The sequence below is a fragment of the Ambystoma mexicanum genome, chromosome 7q (genome assembly GCF_040938575.1).
Source record: "Ambystoma mexicanum isolate Mex_15411 chromosome 7q, UKY_AmexF1_1, whole genome shotgun sequence".
In the NCBI taxonomy this organism is placed as follows: Eukaryota; Metazoa; Chordata; class Amphibia; order Caudata; family Ambystomatidae; genus Ambystoma; species Ambystoma mexicanum.
In genome coordinates this window covers 669,845,086-669,857,760 of record NC_090941.1, presented here as the reverse complement: position 1 = coordinate 669,857,760, position 12,675 = coordinate 669,845,086, and the positions used below count along the sequence as shown (strand labels likewise).

Here is a 12,675-nt window from a genome sequence, read left to right as displayed (position 1 = left end):
GATTAGGAAGCAAGCAGAGTACCAACCCTTGTTCCTCTCTGCTACAGGTACTGGTTCTATAGCACTTTTCTCCAGCAGGGTCAACATTTCCTGCAGAAGGAGCGTATCTGGAATTTTGAAAGAGTTGCTACCCGGTGGATGATCCTGAGGCCTTTTTTGAAAGGCAAGGCAGTAACCCTGGGCTACTGCTTCCAGTGCCCACGCATCTGAAGTAATACCCTGCCATTCTTGCAGATGCTGTGAGAGTCTGCCGCCCACCAGGGTCTTTTATGTTAAGGCCTCCGGGAGGGATTGAGGCAGCTCATGCAGCGGCTGTGGGTAAAGCAGTCGTCTGGGCGGTCTTAGCAACTCTCCCCGTCCACCATGGGGGCATCTTCTCTGACCTCTTTGACTCGCAAGTCCTCTTGCTCTTCCAGCTGAGGAGTAAAAGTGAAAGGACCTGCCCCTCCAAGTTGTTCCGTTGGGGTGAGTTTGTGGTGGTCTAATTGCAGCACCAGGATATTTGGCTGCCACTTTGGAGGTCTGCAGCTTCTCCAGGCTCTTGTCAGCCTTGCTGCCAAATAGATGTGTGCCGTCATATGAGCATGTTGTTAAGAAGTCTTGATTGTACATCCAGACTTTAACCATGCAAATCTGCGCATTACAGTGCTAGCCGCCATAGCTCTGCGGATACTGTCCGCAGAGTCGAGACCAGTCTGAAGGGACTTGCACACAGCATCTTTCCCATCCTTAACAATATTCAAAAAAAGGTCTTTCTACCCTGTCAGGAATATATTTAGCCGCCATTGATATCCATTCCCATAGGGTAAACGTAAACTTAGCCAGTGCACATGTGGCATTTGCCAACTTAAGGGCAATACTCCAAGCAGAGAAGACTTTCTTTGTCATGGCATCACAGTGTTTCTCATCTCTGTCTAAGGGTATCTAAAATAAGGGTATGCAGTTTGTTTAGATGTTGGTGTGACGGCCTGCACCAGCAGACTTTCTGGAGTGGGATGCTTGCTTACATAAAAGGGGTCACTGCTTGAAGTCCTATATTAGCTTGTCAATTTTTTATTATTTACCGCTGGAATTGATTCCGGTGTCTACCAGTTGGCATTGACCCACCTTTGCAAGGCTACATGGAAGGGAAGAATAGGGTCCTCCTGGGGTCCCTTAGCTAAAATACCTGTTAAGATCATCCTGCTCAAAATGTGGTGAAGGTCTACTCCTTCCTAGATATTCAATTACTCTAGACATTAAGTGTCTATACGAACCATCAGCATGGTCTGAGGGATCTGGTCTTCCAAATACAATTTCGGGAGACATGTCTATCACACTTACAGAGTCTCACATAGATCTTTCATCATTGACTCTTCCGATATCAGAGCCTTTGGAACACCCTGTGTCCCATATTACAACCCAAAGGGTTGTGCCTCATCGGATGAAGGCTCATGCTCCTCATATATAGAAGAAAGTGACTGAAAAAAGTCCTTTCTTGGTTGTGGACGAAAAGAATCCCTAGATTTTTCAACCTCCTTCATTGATTTTGTCTCTTACATCAATGACTGCGTCAAAGTCTTCGACGCCGAGGCCTTCGACAATAGTGGCAAAATTTATTTCGAGAAGGGTGTCATCTCTTTCAGCGTCGATGACGTTGAAGTTTTTTCTTACGAAGGAGTATCTTCTCGACCGAACCTTTGAAGGTTCTCGAAGAGTTTTCTCCTGGACACTCTGGCTCAAGGGCATACAGGGTTTGTCCTTCGCCCTTTCTTTGTCGGGTTTTCCCTCGAGTGGTCTTCTTTAAGGTGGTTGAGGCTGCATTCTCAAAGACCTGAAGCATTTTTGTCTCAAATTCTCCCATTCAGCCGGTGAGGAGAGGAACTCTATGACGAAGATGGCGACCTTTGACACCTTTTCTTCCTACGTCGTGAAGACAAGTGGCGAGACCCACTTGTAGATCAAGAGCGTTTTTTTGGCTTTCTTCGGGCGAAGAGAGTCGCCCCTCGACTCATCGGAGGATAGCTTTTTGGGATTTATGTGACCAACCTGCAGCTAATTTCCCTATACGTTCTTTCAGGGCTTTCAGTGTCATCGAAAGACAGGATCCACACTCCAATGTTTTATGATCAGATCCCAAACAACACAGACAAACCCGATGGGGGTCCATAAGGGACATCTTCGCCCGCAGTCGTGGCATTTCTTAAACTCTGATTTGGGAGTCGATGATGCTGATGATGCTATATTTGGCAAAATAACAATAGGTTTCACGAAGGAACCGAAGCATGCTGTTCTTCCGAAGTGATGGCTCCCGTGGAAAAACAGAACTGAAGCCAACGGTCGCTGCACGTGCCACATGTACCAGTGATGACGTCGACATCCAGACAGCGACCCTCGAGGGACATTGATTCTACAGGGATCTTTCCCTGTTCCCTCCTCTTTTTGGTCGAGTCACATATTCTATGCCATAACATCTGATCAAATTCATCTGTTCTTTTTGGTGGTTCTCCAAAAAAAAAACCTTTTACTAATTACGACATTAAGCTGTCTACCTCATATTTTTCATTTCAAATAATTTTCAAGTCATCTGGTGTCTAATGCTTTTTCCTAAATATCAATTTTTCAATGCTTTTCTTTCCTAACAATATTTGTGGTATATAATTCAACCAAACTTTTTGATGCAGCACTTTCATAAAAGCAATAACTAGTTTATTATATATAATTTTTGAAAAAACACAAGTACAAAGATAAGAATTTTCTTTCTTGTTCACTCCTTTATTTTGCAGCAATTGCACAGATCTACTTACCCTCATGATGAACCGCTGATGACAAGTGGGGAATAACGTGTTGAGGGCAGTTATGCAAGTTGAAATAAGTTGAGCAACAGATGCAACTAAGTTGTGAAGATAACAAAGATTGCCAAATAAATCTTATGTTTGGAGCGCCTGTCTACAGTGTTTGTATCCTTCATTGATTATATTTATGAGCTCTGTGCAGCCCCTAGAGCAACAAATCACGAATGTAGGCAGCACCAAGAAATCAAAGAAGTACTAATATCATTTCTCAATTCCATTTACTCGCCGTAGTTTGCCACACTAAGGCTGCTATTTTCTTGCTACTTTAGTTTATCCAATTGCTACGGTTTTACAATTGTGGGACCCTAGTAGCCACTGTGTCATAACCAGGCATGGCTTATATTTAAAGTGTAATGAATCACACGAACGACTATGATACAATATTATATTTTGAATCATTGGTGCATAAACAACTGGTGGAACTTTGTGTTCCTACAGCTGTCAGGAAAGCATGTGACCTTTGAACCTGCCCAGGGCTGGTGCTGTAGAGGTCAGCAGACTGGTACAGCAAAGGTACATGAGCTCACTATTGTTTTGGCATGGGGCTTTATGAAAAGGGGGTCCGATTAGCACATTTCTCTTTCAAAAACAGAATTAACCACATTATTTTATAAAAATCATAAAAGCTTGGGCTATACCGCCCCAACCAAAAGGCATTCTCTGTCACAGTGCTTTGCTGCAAAGCACTGTTTGCGCACCATCACTTAAAAAGAGCACAAGAGAGAGTTAACCATGTTTCAGCCAACAGGGACACCTTGAAAAACGAGTTGCGATACTGGTGCGTTGGAGGCACTGGAGTGAACATTAAAAAAACAAGTAGTAAGCGTATGGAACAATCCCATCTTTCTACAATGACCAAATACTGAGCATAATCACTTGTTTAAAGTGTAATTTGATACAAATAACTACATCATACATAAAAACTTTATACGTGCAGCAAGGTGGTGATAATTTTTGCAAGTACTTTCACAGTTGTTCCTTGGAACAACAAAAGCAGTTGCGCCAAAATAAATCATGGGAGACATCCAGAAAACATTTGCATAAATAGGTGTGAATCCAACCTCTGAGCTTACCTTCCAAGAAAAATAAGGTTATAAAGTAGCAGAGGAAAACACTTATAGTAGCATGACAGTTCTATTCGGCAAATGACAGTGTGAAAACAAATTTGCAGAGCACGCAGATGTAGTTAAAAGAATAGGTTACCTTAAACAATGAGTGATAGATGTATTTTGTTCCACATCAACTGAAAGATCTAAAAAATCTTCGTCTTTGCTGCTTATCTGTAGAATAAAAGGTTACATTAGTTTTGTTAGTCTGCCCAAGCTGAAAACAGTTGTCCAATAAAGTGGCTTTTCAGCAGCATATAGCCAATGTTTCAAATTTTAAGCAAATATAGCAGAAACATATATTACAGAAAAAAAACACTGAAAAAAAAGATGCAGAGGCCCACTTACATTAATAAAATAAAGGTATGAAATAGATTTCGAACCATAAAAGCAACCTATTCTGTCTATACGGGCTTTGATAAGTTCTTGGGGTTATGAATGGCTTCACACCTCCAAGTATATTGTATTCATCTTAACACCTAAACAGGTGTTAGAAATTGTCCTTGTTTTCTCTGATGTTTCCCTTTTCGTAGCTGTCGGTTTCCCCCCACTTGCGCAGCACAGTGTTAGAGCTTCATAACCCATCCTCATGCTGAAAACAACATTACAACAATCAGGTTTGAGGAAAACATCTCACCCACATGTGGACCCCCATTCCACACTCACTTTGATTCTGACTTCTTAATATTAAAAAACAGGTATATAAACATACAATATAGCTAAATCCTGATGCAATTTGAAATCTGTGTAACTGGCAGATCACAGATCTTCCCACCTCTCCCAGTGGCAGTAAAACCCTTTCATCCCCATGGCCAATATCAAAGTCTCCCTATGTGTGTATAACCTTCCCACATTATAGAACCCATTCTCTCTTCATCAGTCTCCCTCACCATCCACAGTCCATTTTAGTACCAATGCTCTGTCGGGAGCAACTATACATGCTTGAGTCATGCTACTAAACTCTTATCTCCCCTAGACCTTTAAATGAAACCTCTTCTCCTTATGTAACAGACGGGGCATTCTGCTGACACCTGAATAGGTGTTCCAATGGTAGATTTGCAGCTAAAATGTATTGAGTGAGCTGTGCATGTTGCTTACACACATTATATGCTAAAAGGCACTTCTCCCAGACACTGCTAGAAATTGATGACTGCGAAGGAAATCTGTTACTTACCAGTAACTGTATTTCTCCAGCATTGGTATCTTTCATAGATTAACATGCTTAAATATTGCCCGTCATCAGACTGGGATTCCTCTGTAAGTTATAAATACATATAAACCATTTTTTCCATATGGAACGCAATATAGATTGCCCATTATGCCTGACAAGGCACTCACATATGTAGTTCCTCCACCTCACTTTGGTACTGTATGACCCCAACCAATGATGTGGAAGGGCTTAAGCTCCATCCCAGGCAGCCATCTTCAGATTTTGAGATGGCTAGTGACTGCATATATGAATGCTTGGAGGTTTGTGGGCGCATCTGAATCTATGAAAGATACCAATGCTAGAGAAACACAGTTACAGGTAAGTAAAAATACAGTTACAGGTAAGTAACAAAGACTTCTCCGGCATTGGATCTTTCATAAATTCATATGCTTGATTAGAATACAAAGCATCAGAAGCATGCCACTTACTGAAACACACAAAGGTCAAACATCGTACCCTAAAGAGTACATACACCCCTATGCATGCTTGAAACTGAAGGGAAGGAGGGACGAACAATGGCTGCACCTACCTTTAAGTAAACGGGTGATGCAGTACTGCTTGTACGACTGCCGACTCATTACTGAAATCTTCCTCCAGACAAGTGTTTGGCAAAAGTGTGGAGCGTGCTCCAGTTCGCAGCCCTGCAGATATCCTTTATTGCCACTCACGCTTGAAAAGCAGCTGTTGCCGCCCATCCTCTGGTGGAGTGTGCTGTAGCTGGACAAGGGAGTGGATCGCCCGTGGTTTGGTGGCAATGAGTGATACAGTTGGCCCCCCAAGCGGGCGAGGCCCTGTTTGGAAATGCTGTGCCCCTTGGGGCACCCTGAGAAGGCCACAAAGAGTTTGGAGGAAGTAAAACAATTGCTGGTTGTGAGAAACCTAAGAGTATTCCCACTCCTACTCCCCCATGATCCCATTCTCAGGTGGCCAGGGAAAGGCCATCGCTTTTGGATCCTGACCCTCTGGGTGGAGAAGTGAAGGAGGATCACCTGTGTGGAGGGTGCTTGAGGATTGGGAGTGGGGTACCCACAGGTGAGGCATGGTATCTCACTTTCCCTATGGAAGACCAACCTAATCCTGCCCCGACCTTTATGGGCTATTGTGGAAACTCTCCCCTCATTTCCCCCAATTCAAACTTTCATAGTACATTGACGAGGAAGAGGTGACAATGAGTAATGAACACTAAACCTTCCTTTTACCACTCTAGTACTGGGACGAAGAAGATGCCTGCAGAGTACTTGCAAGGACAGATATGTCCCTTTACTCAGAGTCAGGCATATCAAATTGGGAATCCCCACCTGCAACCTGTCAAGTGGTTGCAGGTGTATAAAGGGAGACCAGTGCAACAAGGAAAGAGCAGCAGGGAACCCGTGTCGTGAGGTGGCAGCCCTGGTGGCCCCTGTGAAGGAGCCAGGACACTGGCCGACATCCCAAGAAATCACTGTTGGGCAGAAGCCTGTGCAGTTCCCTTAGGGACCAATGCAAAAGTTTTAAGACTACCGGTGTTGGCAGTAAACCCAATTGGTAGCAGTCCGTACCACCCAGATTTACCTGGTAGCTGTGGCTGAGCAGTCAGAGTTCTCTCAAGAAGAGTTAAGCAGTGTATAGAGTATACACATTAGGTACACAAATACAGTAGCACAAGCAAACACTGACCAGGGCTTTGGTGTAAAGGTATATCATTATTTAGTTAAAAACACACTTGTAAAAATACACTGGCACTAATATGTCAAGCAAGTTCAAACACAGTCATTAGAAATATATACACCTCCCTGATTAATTATTCGACAAGTCCTAGGAAAAGAACACCATTTATTATCAAATACAGAGATGAGCGCTTAACACGGATGGCACTCCAATAATTATTTAAAAAGGGAGGGAAAAGGCAGAATTAGAAAAGCACACAATACCAACACTTTTAAAAGAACCACAGCAAGTCAAGAAAGGCAGAGTCTACTATAGAGCAAGAAAGTTCATAGGCCAGGCCCACTCTTGGAGAGAGCAAGGCGGAATGTGCCCAAGATCACACAGTTGAAGTACACTTTAAAAGTCTTTGCAGATAGTTCAAAAGGAGTTGGATCAGTTCAGAAAAGTTAGTTAACAGGTCCCAGGTCACCCCAGGATAGAGAGTCAAGGATTTACGGGACACCTTGAACAGTCTGTTGTCAGGGAGACCAGGCGGGACACAGTACCTGAAATGGTGAGAAAGCTCCAGCGGGGGCAGTTGTTCCTGGCAGCGGGTGCAAGTCGGTGCTTCGTCCAGGGGAAGAGAAGATCGACGTGGAGGAAAACTGGAGGTCGTTGCACTGCCAGGGAAGAAACCAGCAGCAGAGTTTCCCCGGTTAAAAGGTACTACCCTTTTATTCGCGGTAGTGGTGAAGCGTGGATATCCGGCCGCCGGGGTGCTTGGCACCGGCGATTCGACCACGAGACGATCCAGGAAGGCGAAAAGAGGGCAAACTGGTTAACCCCACCAGTTCAAAGGAAGAAGACTCTCCAGGATGAAGATCTTCTCTGTCGTCGGTAAGTGGTGAGGCGGTTCAGCAGGACTCCACCGGTGGGGTCGTCGTTGCAGGTCGGCTCATCTTCTCCCTCTTCGGATTCTGTGGCGACTTCTGAAGTTCCAGTCCCCAAAGCCCTGCTTTTATGCAGAAAACCCCCATTCACCAGTCCTAGCTGTCACTCAAAAATGCTAAGTGGTGAGCCGGGCGGCTCACCACTGGGCCAATCACACAAGAGTGCGACTTGAGTTGCCGAGGCAACTCAGTCCAGGGTGCCTATTCCCCCCCCCTCTCACACATCCTGTAGACCCAGACAGATTGGCACCACTTTTGGAGGCTTCTGTGCAGAAGCCCGCCAAAAGTGGAACAAAGGGCTCGACTTGGGTTGAAGTTACAGAGGCGAACACAAACGCCATTTTAAAAGCGAGTCCTGGCAAAAAGACCCAACCGGGGAATAAATATTAAATAAATAACCCGGCGGTATCTTTAACATTGCACCAAAAAAGTGGTGCGTTTAAAATGAATGGGAAAATCCCATAGGAAATATTCCGGTGGAATTTTTCGCGTGGTATCCACTGCCACCAGCCAGAAACTCGACGAGGGGGGACGGCACAGTGCCCCCTCGAAAAACAGACCCAGCGGCAATCTAATTACCCCTACCAGTACTTCCACAATATGATGGTTTGTACTGGTTCTGTTCACAATTTAAGACTAGTAAAGTCAATGGTGACTTTACATGCCCTGCGAGGCAGTAGTCAGTCCCAGGGTATGGAGTCTATGTTTGGGGGTCACTATGACACCCCTGTGTTACTGCACTGAGGGTGCTGTGTAACACACTTACCAAAAACACATGAAACCCTACGGAGTAAAAGACCCCATAGCCCATAAAACACATTACAAAGTCAAAGGACATTCTGAAATCATGCCTAAGAGTGGGAGAAAAAGAGTCTCACTATTAGCAGGAGAAAAAAATAAACCCCAAAAATCCAGCAAAGCTGCTGGGGGACTTACTAGGTTTGGGAAATTAGCCTATACAGAGAATTCTCCCCAACAATCACCTGGCATGGGAGAGGGGATCACGGAGAAGCAGAAAGCAACCGCAAACGGATGCCGAGGACCGCCAGGTATGTCAGAGGAAGACAATCACAAGCCACAGCGCTCCTAGCAGTCCGCATGGCGTTAAAATGATACCAAACCTAATACTAACTTTAAATTAAGCTGCACTATACCATGTTGAATACTGAACCAAATACAAACTTGAAATTAAGCTAAACTATGCATATTGAATACTGAACCGAATACAAATTTAACCTAGGTTGAATCATACATATTGTGTACCAAACTGAATGTAAATTAGCAACTAAGCAGGATTACGCATATTGAATATCAAACTAAATTAAACCTTGAAATGAAGCATTCTGAACACTAAATGGGAATGACAATGCATTACGTACCGTAAAAGCATTTCTGATGGTTGTATCTGCTTAGATTCACATGCTGTGCATAGGTCCGACATCCAGTCGTCACTACGGAGTATTGCATTTTGTTTTTCGTAGTCGAAAAGGGGACGTCGACAAGGCGTGTCTGTAACACTATCCCTATAGTGACGTGCGTTGTACCCACAATCCCTCACGCCTCGAGGTCCCCCTGTTTGTATTTTTTCTGCCCTGAGGGAGCCTTCTATACGTGAGTGAGTACAGAAAAGAGAGAGAGAGATGTAGAAAGGGGTCTATGTTCCTTCCATCTGAGCGGGGAGGAAGGGTGGGCGCATGTGAATCTAAGCAGATAAAACCATCAGAAATGCTTTTACGGTAATGATGTTTGTTATCTGCTTAGAATCACATGCTGTGCATAGACTAGCGAGCAGTACCCGGAGTTGGCAGTGGGTTATGAGAAGGAACAGTAGAGAAAAGATGTCTTAATACTGCCTGTCCCACCTGGGAGTCAGATCTAGAGTGTGCATCTAGACAGTAGTGTTTTGTAAAGGTGTGCACAGAACTCCAGGTAGCCGCTTTGCAGATGGACTCAAGGGGAACATTTGCAATGAACGCTATGGAAGCCCCAGTGCCTCGAGTAGAATGTGCTCTTGGCTTGAAGGGTAGTTCTCTCTTAGCAAGAGTGTTACAGAGAGTGATGCATTGAACAAACCATCTAGATATAGTGGACTTTGAGACTGCATCTCCTCCTCTTCCTGCTGCCACCGAGACAAAGAACTGATTAGTCTTTCTCAGTGGCCTGGTTCTTTCCATGTAGAACATGACAGCTCTGAGTACATCCAGTGTATGCAGACTTTTTTCTCCCAAGTTGGAAGGGTTTTGAAAGAACGTTGGTAGTTCTATTGACTGGTTTACATGGAATTTCGAGATGAATTTCGGTGCAAACCTTGGGTGTGTGCGTAGAACCACCTTATCCTTGTGAACTGTTACGAAGGGGTCTAGAACAGAAAGAGCCTGTAGTTCACTTACTCTCCTAATGGAGGTGATAGCTATTAGGAAAGCAGTCTTAAGAGTGAGGTCCTTAAGAGTTGCCTTGTGCATGGGTTCAAATGGCGAGCCCATGAGTCTGGAAAGTACCACATTTAAGTCCTATCCGGGAGCTGGGTTAGCTATCGGAGGGTGTATTCTCTTTACCCCCTCCATGAAGGACTTGATAACTGGTATCTTCCACCACGACACTTTAAGTTGGGAAGTGGTGTATGCAGAAAGTGCCGCCAGGTGGACTTTAATGGAATTGAACACTAGACCTGAATCCAAAAAAATGGGTCAAGTACAGAACAATGTGTGTGGGAGAGCAGTCAACCGGGTGGATGTGTCATGACCGCTGCCTCCAAGGAGTCAGACCCAGCCCAACATCCTTGGAAGCAGGGTCACAACTTCCATTCCAGGCACCAGCCGGTCCCCACAGGGGCCTTTTGGACCTTGTCCTGGCGCCAGTGGCGCCAGGCTCATAAGGGAACCCAGTCCCGGCACAGCAAGCGCCAGGCTCATATTGAGAGGAATGGTGCTTGGGTGGACCTACCTGCTGCAGACCATGCTGCTCACTTACCTGTAGGATGATATCCTCATCCATTCCTGGCTGGAACTACTTTACCTTCTGGGTGTGACCAGCACCACTCCCTGGGACTGGATACTGGAACTGTTCTGGAAGCTGGAACTTCTTTCTTGTCTGGGCGAGGCTGTGGAAGGAGACACCTAAGCACTCCAGTGGCCTATTTAAACCCCACCCGATCAGTGCAACGTGCTTCGCGTTATCCTGCACTAGCAGCAGGACGCTCACCGTGTCAGCTCCAGAGAATCTTCAGCTTCTGCATCTGTGAATAAGAAATCTTCAGTCTTACCTCCCGGAAGATCAGTCTTCAGTCTTCAGCAGCGTCTGAAAGAGAACAAGGACACCAGGTTAGGACAAGACAAAACCAGCGCAGCACTTACCTCGTCCATCGGAGCATCCCGAGGCCGCGTGCCGCACTCTTCATACTCCGGCAATCCTGCGGAAACAAAGGACATTGGTTAGTGAACCTCCGTGATTATTCTGCTTACCTGTGCCACATACGCCTCGATCTTCGTCAGGCGCTGTTTGTCCGCACCTGCTAAAACAAGAAGGACATCATTAGGGGCACTGTACGCCATCACTACTCACGTGCCTTCTAGCTGTCATCGGCTTGCCCATTCTCCGGCACGTACCTCGGCGTCCATCTCCAAGCCGACTGCTACGGCTACCTAAAAAAGGGAAAAGAGACATTAAGAAGTACATTTAACTTCGAAAGGGAAAAGAGACATTAAGAAGTGCATTTAACTTGGAATAACATTCTTTTACTTACGTGCCTTCACGAGCTCCGGCATTCTTCTCGCTTACCCTATCTACATACCGGACCTGCAATGGCGAGAGACATTTAAGGGGTCATATAAATAAAACTCCATATTCAAGCAATCACCGTTCGTGCAGCTAACGACGGCCTTGCTCCCTGACTTCATCCTCTGCAATCAAGAGGCTGGGCAATTAACCAGTGAAGCAACTGGCATCAGCACCCCTGCACAGACGCAGGATGGAGAGATCCGCTTTCACCTATATAAGGTGAGCACATTCAGCCTACGAGTAACGTGGGGAGTCCAGAAAAGGGGAAGGTCAGATTGGCCAACCAGACATACATTAACCCCTTGTTCTCCTACTTGCAGACACCTCACCTTCCAGGTCAAAATTACGGTGAGGAGAGGGTCTATCCAGGGTGTTACCAGAGGCCTGCGCGTGACCCTAGAAGACACTGAAATCTCCAAGCCCGGACCTGCGCCTCCGAGGGATTCAGGTGAGCGCTACAGGATGCTCTTACCTCTAACACCAGATGACAAATCTTCTCCACTTGCTAGAATAGCAGTGGCGAGTATTAGGTTTTCTGGCTTCCCTGAGGATGTCCATACATCTCTGCGGAAGTTGTAGATGTCCAAATTCTATGATCTCAGGAGCCAGGCTGCTAAGTTCATGGTCTGAGGGCATGGATGCAGTGTCCTGCCCTTGTCCTGTGACAGCATGTTGTACGGGCAGGGAAGTTTCACTGTGGGAGATAGGGACATCTCCATCAAGTGAGCGAACCATGGCTGCCGGGCCCACATTGGGGCCACTAGTATCATGGTAACTTGTTCCTGGTGCATCTTGTGCACAACTTTGTTGAGAAGAGGTGTCGGGGGGAAAGGCGTAAACAAATTTCCCTGACCACTGAATCGACAGACCGTTCCCCTTGGACTGGTTCTGGGGGTACCTGGAGGCGTAACTTTGGCATTGTGAGTTCTCCAGAGTTGCGAACAGGTCTATTTCCGGGAATCCCCATTGCGTGAAGACGGCTAAGACGATGTCTTTATGCAATCGCCATTCGTACTCTTCAGGCAGGGGGAAGTCTCTGCTGAGTTCGTCTGCTAGCAGATTGAGTTCCCCTGGTACGTGTTGTGACAGTAGGAACATGTTGTGTTTGAGAGCCCACTTCCATACATTCTGGGACAGCTTGGACAGTCCTGGAGAGTGGGTGCCCCCCTGCT

The 12,675-nt window shown here is 45.7% G+C and overlaps 1 protein-coding gene across 1 annotated transcript in view; it reads right to left on the bottom strand.

The window, feature by feature from the left end:
* USP12 (ubiquitin specific peptidase 12) overlaps nt 1-12,675 on the bottom strand; it is a 739,696-nt gene that overhangs the window by 364,444 nt on the left and 362,577 nt on the right. The window contains exon 5 of the mRNA XM_069639238.1: nt 4,038-4,114. Within this exon, the coding sequence (XP_069495339.1) occupies nt 4,038-4,114 (77 nt within the window). The remainder of the gene's footprint in view (nt 1-4,037; nt 4,115-12,675) is intronic.